The 18214-nt window shown below is 39.3% G+C and overlaps 2 protein-coding genes across 4 annotated transcripts in view; one reads left to right on the forward strand and one right to left on the reverse strand.

Annotated features, from left to right (window-relative positions):
- The window catches only part of LYRM4 (LYR motif containing 4), a 162730-nt gene that overhangs the window by 33838 nt on the left and 110678 nt on the right, over positions 1-18214 (forward strand). Inside the window, exons 2-3 of one of the 3 annotated variants that reach the window (XM_046639996.1) lie at positions 12956-13076; positions 17039-17520. In XM_046639996.1, the coding sequence (XP_046495952.1) occupies positions 12956-13076; positions 17039-17119 (202 nt within the window). In that variant the 3' untranslated portion in view covers positions 17120-17520. Of the gene's footprint in view, positions 1-12955; positions 13077-16582; positions 16726-17038; positions 17521-18214 lie in introns of those variants that run through there. The other 2 variants (XM_046639998.1, XM_046639997.1) reach the window with 2 other exon arrangements.
- PPP1R3G (protein phosphatase 1 regulatory subunit 3G) overlaps positions 1-18214 on the reverse strand; it is a 155800-nt gene that overhangs the window by 4878 nt on the left and 132708 nt on the right. The gene's annotated exons all lie outside the window — the stretch shown is intronic.

Below are 18214 nucleotides of genomic sequence, written 5' to 3' on the forward strand. Positions count from 1 at the left end.
TGGTATATTTTGAAGTCAGGGATTGTGATGCCTCCAGCTTTGTTCTTTTTTCTCAGGATTGCTTTAGCAATTCAGGGTCTTTTGTTGCCCCATATGAATTTTAGAATTCTTTGCTCTATTTCTATGAAGAGTGTCATTGGGATTCTGATTTGGATTGCATTGAATCTGTAGATTGCTCTAGGTAGTATGGCCATTTTAACTCTGTTTATTCTTCCAATCCATGTGCATGGAATGTCTTTCCATTTCTTTTTGTCATTGTCAGTTTCTTTCAGAAAAGTCTTGTAGTTTTCATTGTATAGGTCTGTGGGGGACTGGAATTGGCCACCCCAAGATATGTCTCTTGGGCATGAGGATTATTTCAGGCTGGTTACTTGTTTTGTTTTTTTTTTTTTTTAGGAAGATTAGCCCTGAGCTAACTACTGCCAATCCTCCTCTTTTTGCTGAGGAAGACTGGCTCTGAGCTAACATCCGTGCCCATCTTTCTCTGCTTTATACATGGGATGCCTACCACAGCATGGCTTTTGCCAAGCAGTGCCATGTCCGCACCCAAGATCCAAACCGGCAAACCCCGGGCCGCCAAGAAGCAAAACGTGCGCACTTAATCGCTGCACCACCGGACCGGCCCCTTGGGCTGGTTACTTTTAAAAAACTGCAGACAGGAAAGAAACTCTGAAAAATAGAATTTACTTGCTCTTTGTTAAGAGATATTTACATTGTAAAGGAAATCTCCATCTGTAAAGTTGTCTCCCTCTCTGTACCAGGCAGGAGGGATGACCTTATCTCTAGAAACTCTTATCAATGTGGAAGGCAAGGACTCAAGTCTGCATAATAACCTGACTCTTGTTTACTGTACTTGTCTGGTAATCTCCCATGACTGACGCCCCCCACGCCCAACATCCTCCTTTGTCTTTAGCTGAAGATGATATTTAAGGTGGTGGCTTCTGCCATTTTGGTGAGTTGCTCGGGTTGCCTGAGCCTCTCCCGTGTATACATGTTATGAAGGTTTGTTTAATTTTTTCCTGTGTCTGTGTCATGTGAATTTAATTCGTTCTCTGGCCAGAAAAACCCAGAGCGGATAGAGGAAATGTCTTCCTCCCCTACAGGTCTTTCACTTCCTTGGTTAAATTTACTCCAAGATATTTTATTCTTTTTGTGGCGATTGTGAATGGAATTGTGTTCTTGAGTTCACTTTCTGTTAGTTCATTATTAGAGTATAGAAATGCAACTGATTTATGTAAGTTGATTTTGTACCCTGCAACTTTTCTGTAATTGTTGATTATTTCTAGTAGCTTTCCAATGGATTTTTTAGGTTTTCTCTATATAAAATCATGTTGTCTGCAAACAGTGAGAGTTTCACTTCTTCATTGCCTATTTGGATTCCTTTTATTTCTTTTTCTTGCCTAATTGCTCTGGCCAAAACTACAAGTACTGTGCTGAATAAGGGTAGCAAGAATGGGCACCCTTATCTTGTTCCTGTTCTCAGAGGGATGGCTTTCAGTTTTTCCCCATTGAGTATGATGTTGGCTGTGGATTTGTCATATATGGCCTTTATTATGTTGAGGTACTTTCCTTCTATACCCATTTTATTGAGCGTTTTTATCATAAATGGATATTGGATCTTGTCAAATGCTTTCTCTCTGTCTATTGAGATGATCATGTGGTTTTTATTCCTCATTTTGTTAATGTGGTGTGTCACATTGATTGACTTGCATTTTTTTGCTATGTGAATTATCCTTAATAATATGTTGAGCACAAGCTAGGTGACTTATCTGTGTCCCCTGTGCTCTTTCAGCTTCCTTGCTCATTTATTCTTGGTGATGACTAATGGCAGGAGGAAAGGATAAAACAAAAGACGTTTTATTTGGCTTCTTTTTAGCAGCACTGGTAGGAAACTTCAATGAAGAAATTTAAGTTTAACGATCAAGAGGAATTTCCACTGCTGGTGCTTTATTTTTCCCGTAAAGTAGAAAGTCCAGAATTAATGGAATATTCTGCCATAGATAGTTATTCTCTATAATTTTTAAATCATTTAAAGGTCATGTCTTTTGGCTGGTTCACAGTATAATTTTAAAATAAAATTTAAAAAATTATATTCTGTAGCCTTTTAACCCTTATTATATGATGAAAATTTAAACATGCTATTTTGGTACTAGGTCACACTCATTTCTGGTAGGTGGAGGGAAAAAAAGAAGCCAGAAAATCCCATCGCTGCACTCAGAGCTTTTATGTCACAGAGATACTTTTAAAACGAATATGGCCAGTTCCGTAAGAAGAGAATATGTAGATGTGAGGTCAGTTAATACCTGAGGATTATCTTTGTTTTTTCCCTCACAAGAGTAGTTTGCAAGAGTCCACAGAGGAAGGACGTGTTCATTTTTAGTCCAGGAACATGTGCGGAGGGGACTGTGGGTCTTAGCTGCAGCCATCAGCTCTCAGATTCCAGCTTGCGGGGTACTGCACTGTCTAATAGTCACGTCTGCAACCAAATAACAGAGAAGCCGGGCCTCACCACTGCTTGATCTGTATGCCTTACTGCAAAAGAGCTAGACAGCATTTTGTGGGTGGCCTTTACTTTGATAAATTGGTTTACATGTTGAAAAATCTTGTTTGCAACAAAATGTCAGTGGCTATGAAGATAGGCCAAGTGATAATTAGAAATTTAATTCTGATAAATTATAGGTTAAAGATCTTAAACATTTTAAAGCACCACAAAAGGAAGCCTGGACAGAAATGGTCCCAAACTTTTCCTCTAAGGCCTGAAGGGAGTACCTGCTACAGGATGGTGGTGCTTTTCTTTTTTTCCATTACTTCTATTAGGTTTTTTTTTTGGAGACAAGTTACTTTAAAAAAAAAATCTCCAAAGAACCTCACTTAAAATTTGCAGATATGTACAATTGTTTTTTAGGTCATATCATAGTGTGTGGAATATACTTTTCCTTGTTGGTACGTAATTTTTGGCTTTTTATTTTGATAGATATAGTCTGTTAATTTACCATAATTTCCTTGACTGTTTATTATTGAACATTGAGATTAGGACTTGAATCCTGCAGAAGGGGTTGACGGGGTCGGGGGGGGGGGGGGGGGGGGGGGGGGGGCGGGATCGCCTCAGTTCTAAGAACTGGTGCTTTCAGAAGTTCATGACCTTGGGGGAGGAAGTTCCTAGCACCACCTCCTGTGAGCCCTGGAAAGTTTTCCTTTCTCTCTTTGCCCTTCTGTTACACTCACCTGTCAAAACTGCAACTGTGGATTTCCTCAGACATCTGTCTTTTCTATAACTTCACCTGGGCGGTTGAACACAGCTGGAGAAAAATCACTTGGTTTGGCAAATTGGTACCACCATACTGGATGTTACCAACCTCGACTGACCCCTTCTTATTGCTTAGCAAGTCCTGCAGTCTGCTCGTGCTCTCAGTTTCTGAAATGATTGTTTTAACCCCTCTTCTCAAACTTCCAATCCTCCTCACTCTTTCTTTTTTCTCATAATTTTGTTTTCTGATGTATACCCTAGAAGCCATAACATAAAAGAATAGACTCAGTTGTCTTAGCTAATTCCACTAAATTTTTTTTTAATTTGTTTGACATATTTTTTAAATACCTTGTGTCCTCCTATTTTCTAGTGAGATACTGTTTTGCCTTTCTAAAATGTTAGGAAATATTCCTAATTTATTAAACTCTGAATTTATTTTGTTACTAGTTAGCATATATAAGCCATTAATTTTCATCCAAGTATGGCTTTGATGACATTCCAGAGATTTTATGCCTTATCTTTTTCATTATTTTACAAATGTTTTCTTATCATATAATGAATTTATTTCTAGGCCTAATTATTATTTTTGAGTATATTTTCAAGAATTTTGATTTTTTTCTCCATACATATACTACATTGTAGTCATAAGTCTATGCTCATGTTCTTGCTGAAGTTGCTAATGACATCCTCACTGCTAAATTCCTTGGGGCTCTTTTTATCCGTTGTCTTATCCTTTCTAGGACTTTTGAACAATCTTATCTCCTCTCCGCTCTTAAGGTTTGCCTTCTTGTCTCCTCTCTTTCCTGCCTGTACTCTGACCTCTCTGCCTGCTCTTAAATATTGATACTGTTTCTCCAGGTCTCTGCAAAGCTAGCTTCTTTTCCCCTTCTACTGCTTTCCTCGGAACAAATTCATCTACCCCCATGGTTTTGCCTCAGTCTTGCTTGTTGACGATTCTCAAATTCATTGCCAGCCTGGAGCTTCTCGCCGGAAATCCAAAACAATATTTCTGGCAGCCTGCTGGACGTTGCCTCAATATAAACTGTCTAAAAATAAACTTGCTGAGCTTATTGGTTTTATCTACTAAATACTTCTTGATCCATCCCTTCTTTTTCCCCATGGCACTGCTTTAGTTTAATGACGCATAATATATCTCACCTGACTATATGTACTTATCTAAGTGTTTTCTTCCCCAATCTCTTCTCACATAAATTTAACCTCCTTTATTGCTGATTTCTCTTTATTGTGGTATATTACTGATTTTATTTTTTCACTAGGAACTTAAAAATTATTAAGAAATAATGGTTACTGTAATAATTTAGAAAGCATAAACTTCAGTAATCAAAAGTAATTATTGTTTACATGCTGTTATATTTCCTTGTAGTTTTTCTATACCTGTATTTTCCATAATTGAGATCATCCTGAATATAAAGTTAGATCCTTCATTTTAAAACACTTAACATTAGAAGTAAAGTCAAATTCATACTCAACATCTTCTACTAAAATAAATTACAGAGATCAAAAAATTAAACGTAAAAAGTTAATCCATAAAAGTTCCCAAGAATACGTGGGTGAATGGTTTTTGTAACCTCATAGTAGAGAAGGCTTTTGTCCATATGATATGATATGTAACCTATAAGCCATAACATAAAAATTAATACACTTGACTGCATAGAAACTGAACTTTTCCACATGACAAAAACACACACACATTGTAAACAAAGCCAATTAACAAACCAGGGAGGATATTGCAACTCCTCACAAAGGACTTGCTTCTTTTTTTTTTTTTTTAAAGATTGGCACCTGAGCTAACGCCTGTTACCAATCTATTTTTTTTCCTTCTCTCCAAAGCCCCAAGTACATAGCTGTATACGCTATTTTAGGTCCTTCTGGTTGTGCCATGTGGGATGCCACCTCGGTGCCATGTCTGCTCCCAGGATCCGAACCAGTGAAACTCTGGGCCACAGAAGCTGGAGTGCGCCAACTTAACTACTCGGCCACAGGGCTGGCCCCAGGACTTGGCTTCTCAAAGACCTTCTTAATCAAAAAAACAAGTAACTCACTTAAGAAAAGGCAAAGGATATAAATAGAGAAATACAAACTTATGAGAAGGTAGTCAGTATCATCCATAACAAAAATGTAATTAAAAATGTAATACTGTTTTTCACCTGTCAGATTAGCAAAGATCCAGCAGTTTGATGATAGATTGTGTTGGGAGACGGCACACTTATACATTGCTGGTGGAAGCGTAGATTAGTACAACCTCTATGGAGAGAATTTTGGCAATATTTTAGTAAAACTATAAATACACATATCCTTTGCCCTACCGCTTCCATTTCTAAGAATTCCGGAGAGGAGAACTAAGGGACGGCAGTGTACCGTCTGAGGGATGGGGGTCCAGGGAGGGGAACCAAGGGACGGCAGCATGCCGTCTGAGGAATGGGGGTCCAGGGAGGGGAACCGAGGGATGGCAGCGTACCGGCTGAGGGACAGGACTGGGAGGGACACCAATACTTCACCTTATACCTTTTTATACCTTTGACTTTTGTACCTGTGACCTTAAGTTTTTTTGAAACATCTATGTAAAAAGCTACATAGTGACAATTTATGTAGCTACTTCTCCATTGTTGAACATTTAAGGTTGTTTCTATTTTTAATGCTTATAAATAATTCTATGATGGACATCTTTCTGTATACATCTTTGTATATGTTTTAAGTTATTTCTGGAGGATCACTAAAAGTAGAATTACTGGATAAAAGACTATGAACATTACTACACATTATTATGCTATTTTCCCCACAGGAAGTGTATAGTTCATACTCCCAGCAGCAGGATGAATGTGCCTTTTGTTTTTTTAAAAAAAAAAATTTTTAATTCTGCTAATTCGGTGAACAGAAAATTACACCTTGTTTAAATTTGCATTTCTTTTATTATAACTGAGACTGAACATTCACATATCTGTATCTGTCCATCTCTCTAAATTGCCACTCTTTGTGCTCTCTTGTGAATTGCTGTTTCATGCTTCTCCCTTATTTATTGTGGTCCTAATGTCTTTCTACTTGATTTATTTATGCTATTTATATGCTAAGGGTATTAATCTTTTGTCATATTTGTTTCTAACTGGGTTAGGTCTTTAAGGACGAGTAGGAGTTAGCCAAGGAATCAAGCTGGAGAAGGACACTCCATGTATGGAGAAATACCCGGCCCAAAGGAGGGAGAGCTAAGAAAACTGCATGTCTTTCCACATGACCGGAGCTGGTGGGCCATGCTGGAAGTGGTACTTGATGGAGTGGGATTGATGAACAGGACTATACATACATCCATGCTAATACTTTTGACCCTTATCCTGAAGATAATGGAAAACCATTAGGGAATTTTAAACAGGGAAGTATACAATAGGTTTTATTAACAGCTGCCCCAAAACTGAGAAGCTTTGGTCTCCAAAGTAGGTTTTCTGATAGTAACTCCAGCTCCTCACTCCACAGCAATTCTCAGTGGTCACTCTCCTCCTTTTTAAATAAATTAAAACACAATTATTTCACGTATTCTTGCTGTGTATATCAATAACTCTTTCCCTTATAATGCTCTCAACCACTTACCTTTTCTTAAGACATGCTTGGCACTTGAACTATTTGTAGGAACAGTTAAAGTAGTGTGGAGAGAGATGATCTTTTTAAGCTTTGTAATGCCAGAGACAGGTTTTTTTTAATGCCTTTTCAAATGGATAACAACTTGGCTTATATCAAGTACTTATCAGAGATTGGATAGAGTATATCAGCCTCTGGAGGAGGCATAGCTTGGTGTTGAACTTCACAGGCTGTAGTCAGCTGGGTTCAGAACCTAACTCTGCGACTTATTAGATATGTGATCTTGGCCTAAGTTTTTTAATCTCTCTGAGTCATAGTTTGTTTATCTCATTTGTGTTAGATGAGATAATGTATATCCAGTACTTAGCACAGTACTCTGTGCATGACACCTGTATTATAAATCGTAGATATTACTTTGTTATTCTTCAGACCCTCAAAACAGCACAACAAATGACTGAAAATCAGTCCTCTTCTTGGCGGATTTTGAAAACAGGAATCTGAGGATATACTTATCTATATTCCAATTCCATATTATCTGCTTTAAGTTCTTACTCTATCCTTTCTTAAAGTATTTTTTCTCTGATCTTGGGGTGCAGGGTTTTCTGAGTAAATATCTTGGCGTGTCCTCTAGATGCTAAATCTCAGTGAGTCTTCTCAATTTTTTATAATCACTTCTGGGACATTTTCTTCCTTTATAACTTTAATTACATGCTCGGTTCAGTTTGTCACACTTATTATTCATAGGTTATATAGCTTTGTCTTTTTTTGAAGGTTAATTTTTCTCACATATTTCTTACCAACTTATTTAATTTTTCTATGTTTTAGATTTGATTTTCTAGTTTGTTGTCTATTTTGTTTTATATAAAAGTGTTAATTTTTATTTCCTTCAGCTGTGTACATAATTACTCTAGCATTGCAATCTTTATTTTATGTTTTCCTTTCTTGTCTTTTTTTGCTTTTCTTAAAAGTGGGCAAATGTAATATAACTCCTACACTATTTATTTTTTAATTTTTTTAAAAAGTCAACCTATTGAGGAATAATTTACATACAATAAAATGCATCCATTGTAATTGTACAATTCAACATTTTGACAAATATATAGGCATATGAAAACGCCACCCCCACAAAAATCTCTTTAGCCTCTTTGTGTTCACTTAGAATAGCTTCAGTTTCCTCTTTCATCTCTTTGTATACAGATTTCATCCCCCACCCCTCACTGAAGCCAATAACATTGTTGATCTTCACAGTATCCCAAGCACCTTGCACAGTGCTGATATGTAGGCCTGATAAGGCATTCAATATATATTTCTTCAATGAATTCTCATTGCAAATTTTGTAATCATTACCTTTCAGAGTTTATTTCAGTCTTTGTGCTGCAAACTCTTTCATTCTATTTCTTATTCAATTTCTTAGTTTTTTTTGTTGGGTCTTTCTTATTGGTTATTGGTATTTTTCTTGAGTGTCTTTTTAATATTGCCTATGATATTTCAGGAAGTTCATTATTCAGTAAATGTTTATTGAGCATCATCTCTGAGCCAGATACTTAAGATCCAGTAGTAAACAAGAAAGGTAAAAGTCCCTACTGTGTGGGCTTTACATTCTAGTAGGAACTTACATTCATAAGAAGGACGCTCTCTGCTCTGTTCCTCACTCTATTATCTACCCAGAGTACTTATGACCTTCAGATGGTCCCTGAGCTTTCTCTCTATTGGTGTTACTATCCATTTTATTATACACCACACACATATACACCATAATCACAAGGCTGTTGCATTAGTCTGAGAGATAACAGCTTGAACCAAGATTAGGGTCGAGGGTTTGGAAAAGTGGAAGGTGATTCAGAAGGGATGTAGAAGGTTGAAACAGTTAAGATTTTGTGATTGACCCAATATAAGGAATTCGGGAAAAGGAAAGAATTTAGAATGATCTCCAAATGTCTGACTTGGACAATTGGCTATATGAAGATGCTCCTACCAAGGAAGGAAATACTGGCCATTGAGGGCAAGGGTAAGGAAGATGGTGGCTTAAGTTTTGAACGTGTTCAGTGGGAAAGTCTGTAGTGGGTATAGTGGGTGCCTTTTGCTGCAAGTCCAAAAAGCGATTGGATTACATAGATCTGGAACTTAGATGGGGGTGTGGGCTAGAGAAAGATTTGGTAGCCAATGGCATATATATGCTATAATCAAAACCTTGGACACATGCAATTAGTAAAGGAGATTGTATTAAAAAGAAAAGATGTCCAATACAGAGCCCTAGAGAATGCAGCATATAAGAGGCAGAAGAATAAGATGAGCCCACAACGAAGACTGGGTAGAAATAGCTAGGAGACTTTAAATAAAATTATTTTCAGTTATCTAAAATTGGTGGCCCATATATGCACTGAGTGCTTTTTAGATATTAAGGCTTGATGAATCTTAAGTCTTGTCCTCAAGAAGTGAGCAGACAGCATCATCGTGGAGGCATACAGGATGATTTTGTTAGGTAGCATGGCCTCAAAGATGTATACAGGTAAACCAATGATCCGGAAGCAGCAGTAGAATCCAAGAACACCCTGGCACTCTCCTCCCAGCCCCGTGCAATCTGGAGGCAAGGCAGAATCAAGCAGCTTCTTAATGGCTGTAAAGGAAGCACTGTCTTCAGGAGCAAGGCACATTTGAGTTAAGGCAAGTAGATGGAGGGTATGTCCTTCTAAGCAATTGAAGGAATTTGGCCCAAAGAGGCCAGTAGAAAGGGTTGAGTTGTTTTGTTACTGGGATACTTGACTTGGAGTTGGGGAAGGAGGAAAAAGCACAGGTATTTTTACAGGATGGTAAGCAGAGAAACCAGCATGTTGGGTGGTGATGAAGGATGACAGAAATGAAGGGTGTTATATCAACTGGTTTCCAGATCATACCTTTCAAATGTTAAAACCAACGTGAGCCTCCAAGTGCTAAGGAGGCTGAGATGATTATGACCTGCATTTGGCTGATAGTGGTTCTGGAAAGGGTGAAAGTGAAGCGGGACCTCAGGCATTACAGAGCTTTCATTACTGCTTGCTGTATTGTTTTAGCTGGGAAATAGTGATGGGTGTAAGAATCTCATAAGGGAGTTTGATCCTTGCAGTGGTGAAAGGAAAGCCAGTAGAAGAACTTGTGTATACTTGGAGGTCTGATGGCAGATCGAAGGTAAAGTCTGGGATGGAAAAGAAAAGCTAAATGGGAATCTCCTGCACAAAGAAACTCTGCAAAGCTCCAGGAGGGTAGAGGGAGAGCGGTGATTAGGTGAGCAGCATAGCCTTACTCTTTCTGTGGATGCAGTCTACTTTCTCATAGTTGGTAGCTGTTGCTTGTTGCCCTGGATGTGTTAATTTTTCATGCTTTATTTCAAACAGCATCTGACTCATATTAGGATCATCCTAATGTAAAGCATTGTGTAGCAGCTGGCTGCCATTTTCATTGAAGCATCTGCACATTTTTCTTTGAAATGTTCTTACTCAGTGATACAGTCAAGAGGCTGATGGCTAAAATGTGTTCAAGGGTAAATGGTCACCCTTAGTAGCAGTGAAAAAAAATGTAAATGATAAAAACCAAGGCAGGAGCAGGATTGAAATAATTGATGGTTAGCTCTCTCCTACAAAATTGGAAGATTCAGCCAGATTTGTGATACCTTCAGAACATTTTGATCGTTTGGAATAAGAATGCGTACAAATGAAAAATTCTTCATGCAGTAGGAGTTAGTTTTATGGTTCTGAGCCAGTGCAGTGTCTTCTCTTGGGGCGAAAGAAGACACTTTGTATTTTAGACAGTGATAAAGGAGGAAGAGCAAGAAAGAGAGGAGGGAACCATCATGTCAGTCATGTCAAATGAGCATCCAAAATCAGAATGACAACTTTCAATTGCTTTAGACACATTTAATTTGAAGATCTAGAGCTTTATGCTTTTAGATATGGACTTTGGAGATTTGGGGAGACAAGAAGAATACACAGCAGAACATTTAGAATGCTGGACCTTAAGTTCAAGTGATATAAATTGTCCAGTGTCTTAAGCTGTTTTCTGATTTCGTTAAACTTTGGAAGAACTAGGTCTTTGCATTCCAAGCCATACTCCTTTTTTCCTAGCTATTCTGGGCTAGTCTCTAGCTTTTAGAAAAATGGATTTAGTAATGACCAAAAGTCCATGTGGCGTCCTCAGTGAAGAATTAAAACAATGAGTGATTCCCTGAAGTAAATTCCTGTTATAAAACCAGTTCTGCATATGAAACAAAATATTAGAATTAAATTCTTTTTTCCGCTCTCCACTCCCATCACCAGCAAAAGAGAAACTGTTTTGGAGGAATGTGTGAGTGGGAGGAAGAACAGTGGTGGTGTGTTATATAAATAACCATTACGCTGGACAAGAAAATAAACCAGAAATTGCTTTTAGGTTATCTAGCTACTATCTAGTATTTTGTTAGATTAGCAGCTATACATGAGGAAAATCTATATTTAATATAGTCTATTAGTAAAATCTTCCCACATGCCTTTTTAAGTGAATGAGCCCGTTATAATATAGCGTCTGCTACTACAAGGATTCCGTTTCCAATCACTGTCGCTCTAAGATTGATACTGAGCGCCCAGAAGCTCCTCTACAGATAATCCAGTTGGTTCATGTAGGATTAAGATGACAGTCTCAGTAGTGGCTTATATCCTAAGAAGTGCAAGTTCCTAAACTATCTTCCATTCTCCGTTATGGTTCTTAACATTACAGGATTTCATTATACTCTTGCTTTTAAATGCAAGTGGGCCTGATATTTGAATTTTTAATTTAAAATTTATTTTTATTTTAGAAGTTTATCTAAAGCAAAATTAGTCCTCTCTCAAAGTTTCCTAGTAAGTTGTATCCATCTCCCAACACCCTCCCCCCGCAACTCTCAAGGAATTATATCCCCCTTCTCTCATTTGTTTGCCTCTGATTCCATTCTTCTATTTCTAAATGTTACTAATAGTTTCATGTGAATTCTTTACCTGGTGTTTAAAGTTAAAAGCAGAGTCATCTGAGATTATGAAAGGACTAAGGAAAATCATGTCTGATGTGTCTGACTTGGGCTGCTTCTCTTAGTCCCTTGTCTTCAGTCTGGTGTAGATGGAGTGGGTGTAAGGGTTAGGGCCTTGACTGAGTGTGGGACCGTATCAGGTTAAGAACTCTTCAATTGTCCAGACTATTCTACGCTCTCTACACACATTGTGGTGTGACCCTAAGGACGCAGGATGAAGGTGAGGCCGTGATGTGAGGAGAGGGGAATACTGATTGCATTCAGCTATAACAAAAAGAAGAAGAGCTTTCTGTTGTTGAGTCTTTCTGTGCACCAGGTTCTGTGCCACATTTCAGACACGCATTATAAAGCTTAATCCTCCCAGCAGCCCTGAGAGGTAGGTGGTATTGTGCCTATTTGACAGATGAGGAAACAAGCTTATGGTAAGAAGTTTGTCCAAATTCACACAAACAGTGGGAGCTGGAACTAGAATTCAAACCCAAGCCTGTCTGATTTGAAAGTCTTGCTCTTGACTGCTGTCCTGTATTGCGTGTAATTTATCGGGGTGGGGAGGTATGTGTGTGCGTATGTACACACTTTAAAGATGGAGAAAAGCATTTTGGTGTAATCTCTGCTCTTCACTGTGGTAGGATCTCACTGTGGATTTTTACATGTTATATTGCACAAGAGGAAGAAACAGCCAGAAGATGAGACAATTGGAAAGCTGACCAGAGTTCCGCATGGGTCACTGTCTTGGTGCATGCATCTGTGACGCGTCATTTCACCTCTTAATTCTTGCTTTGTCTCTGTATATTAGAGGTCAATTATCAATGTTAATGGAGGGAAGCAGATGTGAATAACTCAAAAGAACCAGTAATCTAAGGAGCATTTCAGTAGCAGTTTGCCTTATATATGTGACTTGTTTGGGGTAGATTTATTTCCCTAAACCTGTTTACGTAGTCATCCCAGAATGGTAATGGATGGGTCTGTCCCAGGAGCAAAGATCAAAGTAGATTATCCATAGGAGAAAAATCAGACAGTTAATTCCTAAAGAAAGGCTTTTGAATTCATTTAAAAGCATAGCTTCAGACTGCTGACACCTTTTCTTTTTTTTCCCTGAATTGATTTAGAACTTACGCTGTCAGGAGGATAAGAGATGCCTTCAGAGAAAATAAGAATGTACAGGATCCTGTAGAAATTCAAGCCTTAGTGAACAAGGCCAAAAGAGACCTTGAAATAATTCGTCGACAGGTAAGATGGTTTGGTGTTGCACTATTTTTCATTAAGAGCTTTAAGCTTTGACATATCCCCCTTGATTGGACATCACTGCTTCGGTGTTTATAATTTACACCACAGGATCGTGAAACTCCGTTCCTTTTACTCATATAGACATAGAAAGGTGACCTATCATGTTACTGAATTCAAGGAGAACATAAAGGAAAATATCAGCTTTCTAGACTTTCCAGGGAATGCATCCTTCTGGGGAGCTGAATTCTCATAGTTTACTGGAGGCTAATGCTATAAGTATGGGAAACTTTAAAAAATTTGTCTCTTTGTAAGATCCATTACACATTTATAGTGGATAGTCAAAGAGTATAAATATATTCTACTTTTCCTAGTATTTTTAAATAATTAAAAATATTGCCCTTTTCTTGAAGACATCATTATTGGTGATGAACCTAAATTTTATTGCCACTTGGACAGCACAACTGCTTAGATACGGACCCCATAAAGGCCCCTGGAAGGTGTTTTTGTTTTCATCTTGTAGAAGTGCCAGGGATCACCTTGATTTGTGCTTGCTTTTCTCTTTCTCATGAGGTAGAGCGGAGCATCTGCAACAGCATGGTCTCCTGGGTAATGTGATATGTCCATCTTTCTGCAAAATTAGTTAATCCAAAGGCTAAAGTAGCCTGCTATCGATTGGTTTTCTCACTATCTAAAGAATCTTTGATTTGGCAACAATTATTCTCTAAGCTCCATTTCTGCTTCCATTCGTTTTTCTCTCTTATTTGCAGTAAATTTGTTTATAAAGTGTAGAGGGGAAACCCCTCACCATTTTCCTAAGTTCTGCTAGTGTTTTGGAAAGGGCTTCTTTAGCATCGTCAGGAGATGCCATCCTGGCTGACATTATATCATATAATATATGACATATATATATCAGAGATGTACATGTATCTCTGACCCTTCTTAATGCTTGTCTCTAAACAGAATTCAAAAAAGAACCATATTAAAAACTCTAGTTTTCATTTTATCTCAAAATTAAAAGTCTTGTTATATTGTCTGCATAATGGAACAATCCCTTCCAGAATAACATTTCAGATTCTGATAACTCATTGAGTTCTACAGTTACCTAGCGATAGAAGAACTTTGCCACATTCGGACAAGCCTGGGAAATGATCTTTAACTAAAGGCATGAAAAGATAATAGGATAGTCAGAAAAAGAATCTGATCTGCACATTTGCATATACTTTGATAGTGGCAGATATACAGTTGCTATTTCAAAAACTCTAGAATGATGGTGTTTTCCAGTGATTGAATTTTATGGGCTCCTGTAGCACTGGAACTTGGAAAAACAATCAGCCTGAGTCCTTATTTTGCATAAACTTAGAGAGGTTCAAATTTTTGGCACTTTGCAGTGTAGAAGCTGGTAAGCATCTCCAAAACAGGCTGGTTTGATCTTTTAGTGTAAGCTTGCTCAGAGTAGAAACTGCTTAGAGAAGGAGACCTGTAAGTAATCTGTGCCACCTTTTCTTCTGTTATATAATTGTCCAGTCACCTCTTAGTTTGAAATGCTAAAACTACCCTTTCAAAAAACAAACAAACGAAAACCCTAGACTGGGCCATCTTCAGACATCCCCAGTAAATTCACACTTGAAACAGACTCAAACAGTAGAGCTGCTGGCATGTGCTGGCGTCAGGGCGCCCTCCCCAGGACAGCCTGGCAGGTGCACCTTCCTTGATGGTGGGAAACGCATGCTGCCTACTTGCGGGCCAGGGCTTCCATATTAACCAGTAGAGCAGCAAGTGATTAGGTTATCTCTGAGGACCCTCCTCAGAGAAGCCCTGACAAATGAAAGCATTCTCATTCCATTGGAGAACTGGTTAGCCAGTTATAAGACAGCAACTGGGAAGTTTCTCTTCCCTTCCCTTTCACATCAAGACTATTCCTGAATCCAAGCATAACATTTGTCATCGTTAGCTTCTGAGATGTAGTAGACTCCTGAGCCACCATGCTGTCAGCTAGTATAAGTTGACGTTGGCCTAAAGGCCTAAAATGAAGTAGTGTCGGTATTTTTTTTGCACTGACCACTATAATAGCCTTCTAACTTTCCTCCCTGTTTCCCCCCGGTAGTCTGTTCTTCACATGCTGCCAGAGTGATTTTCTTTTTCCAGGGGAAGGTTTGCCCAAAGCTAACATCTGTTGCCAATCTTCCTCCTCTTTCTTCCTTTTCCCCCGTGAAGCACCAGTACATAGTTGTGTATAGCTGTAAATTCTTCTAGTTCTTCTATGTGAGCTGCCACTACCGCTTGGCTACAGACAGACGAGTGGTGTAGGTCTGCACCAGGGAACCAAATCTGGTCCACTGAAGCGGAGTGTGCCAAGCTTTAACTGCTAGGCCATCAGGGCTGGCTCCAGAGTGATCTTTTTTAAAAGGAAAGTCAGAGCAGGTTACACTCCTGCTCAAAACCCTCCAGGGGCTTCATAGCACCCAGACAGTAGAATCTGAAGTCCTTACCAGTTCACAAAGGCTCTCATTGCTCTAGTCTCCCTCATTCACACCCTTTCAGTTACCTTCTTGCTGTCCCTGGTGCACCCCCACCTTGTTCCCATCTCAGAGCCTTTGTACCTCTGCCTGGAATAGTCTCTCCCCAGACCTTCACATAGCTCAATTCTGCCTTTCACTCAGGCTTTTGCTCAGATTTTGCCTTATCACAGAGGGCTTCCATGACCACATTATCTAAAATAGCCTTCTTCCGGGGGCTGGCCCCGTGACCAACTGGTTAAAGTTCTGCTCCACTTCAGCAGCCCAGGGTTCACGGGTTTGGATGCCCAGTGCAAACCTACTCCACTCATCAGCCATGCTATGGAGGCATCCCACATACAGAACAGAAGAAGATTGGCACAGATGTTAGCTTAGGGCTAATCTTCTTCAAGGAAAAAAAGAGGAGGATTGGCAATGGATGTTAGCTTAGGGCCAATATTCCTCACAAAAAAAATTAAAATAAAATAGCCTCCTTCCCTCTGTCACTCTGTCCCCTTACTCTGCTTTACTTCTCCTTACAGCATTTATCAGTACTGAAAACAACATTACTTGTTGCCTTGTCTGTTTCCTCCTCTTCTTTGAAGACAGGGAGGTCACCACTGCCTGGTGGGCAACAGTGTGGGCTCTGGGGCCAGCGTGCCTGTGTTCATATCCTGACTCAGCCTACTGATTATGTGACTTTGAACCAGACATTTAACCTGTTGCTGCTAATACAAAATGCAGGTGAAAACAGGCCCAACTTCATGGGTTACAGCGAGGACAGAATAAGTTAATATATGTAAAGCCCTTAGAGAGATGCTGCCGTGTGGTAAACACTTGCTATTGTTGTTATCCAGAGGGTCTAGAACAGCCTCACATAGAGTTTGCTCTTATTATCTTATTATCTTATTATGTGGACTAAATGGATATATGAAGTTTTGCCCCTGAGATCAACCATACACCTCAGACAAGGGGTGTATGTTGTGTAATTGTGGTATCTTGCTGGCTTCCCAGAACCTCTCTTCAGAGAAAGTGAACCCTGAGAGGAAAGCAGAAATCTGATGAGGATCCTGAGACATTACCCTCAGGCGCTGTAATATCCTTCATATCAAATCCCTCTTCCACTTGAGTACTTGGACCAGAGACCCTCCACCAGGATGCACATTTGTCTCAGCACCACTTTTCCAGGGATGAGAAGCCCACAGACATCTTTCCAGCTGCCAGATGTGCACATCTGTACAAGCAGTACTCAGACTAAAATCCTCCATCTGACTTTCTCCTCCCTCAATGCTGTTCCTAATTCCCCCTGCTTTCTAGTCAGTCTTTAAAGTGGACCTTGCTTTCTACAGCTGTTTCTTCAGTCATTTCAATCAGCTGTGATGCTAATGATACAACCGTAAGCATGGTAAGATTTTGCAATTTTAAAGAAGTCTCTGAGCAAAGATTTTCTTCTCTTTCTTTTTTGGGTAGAGAAACCAGGATTCAAAAAAGCTGGATGCCTTGTCCACAGCCACATGGCCAGACCTGAGCTCAGGTCTTCTAATTCCTTAGAGCAAACTCAGAAGTTTAAGGACGAGAGCTCCTGAGTCAGTGGAAACTGAAGGATAAAGATATTCCTAAGTCATCCTCCCATTTTGTTCTCAAGATATTTAAGGACCGCATCAACCTAATTCAGCCTCTCCTCAGAGATATTTAGTCTTCATCATGGTGACTCTGAAGGATTCTAAATAGCATCAGCATTTCTTATTAGCCTTTCACACCACTCCTAAGGATTACTCTGATTTCAAGAAGTAAAGTGGCAGATTGTTTTTCCTCCATTATGAGCAAGTAATTTGTTCACTCTGCGTAGTTATGACCCACTGAATAAAAGCCTGGCATAACTTGTTCTTCCCTTGACCTTCTTGGACCAGCTCTCCTCTTGAAAATTGTAATCCAGTCTGTCAGTCTCTAATCCCTTTCCAGCTACATGCATCCATCTCATACCCCAAAACCAGCAGAGTTTTCTATAAACCTTTCTATAAACTCCCATTATTTTCATATAAAACAGTTCTGTAAAGACAGATTGACCCTGGCAGCTTGTATGAGTTCTTCCTCTCTGCTGAAGCAAGTTCTGGACTAGCCCCCACTAAACCCAGCCTCCCTATCTGCTTCCCAAGCGGGATCAGAAAGTTCAAGAGACTTTTTGTGTATGTGCCAGATGGTGTCAGAAAGGATGCACAGAATCTGGGCTGTGTGTAGGGTTGGACAAAACAGCTCTCGCACCATCTGGGCAGCAAGGAAGCACCTAAGGACTTTCCACCTCAGGCAGTAGACAGGCCTCCTTGCGTGCTTCATGTCGGAAGCAGAGGCAAGAAGGTCAACCAGACTTTGCTTTTGTCTTTGTTCTTTTTTGCATTTTGCTTTTCTGAAGGTATTCCTTCTGAGTCTTATTTATAAGGCATTAATTAGAATAACTGTCAGTTAATCACCCCCACTTATAGCTCTGCAGTTCGTCATACCCCTTTGGATTTTAAACAACCATAGCGTGCCTTGTTTTATATCACTACTTCTGTGCTCTGTAACTTTGCTACTCAAAGTGTCCTGTAAAGACCCGCAGCATCAGCTGTTGCCTGGGGGCCTTCTCTCCCTGTGTAGTTCACAGAGATT

The sequence above is a fragment of the Equus quagga genome, chromosome 15 (assembly GCF_021613505.1).
Source record: "Equus quagga isolate Etosha38 chromosome 15, UCLA_HA_Equagga_1.0, whole genome shotgun sequence".
Lineage (NCBI taxonomy): Eukaryota > Metazoa > Chordata > Mammalia > Perissodactyla > Equidae > Equus > Equus quagga.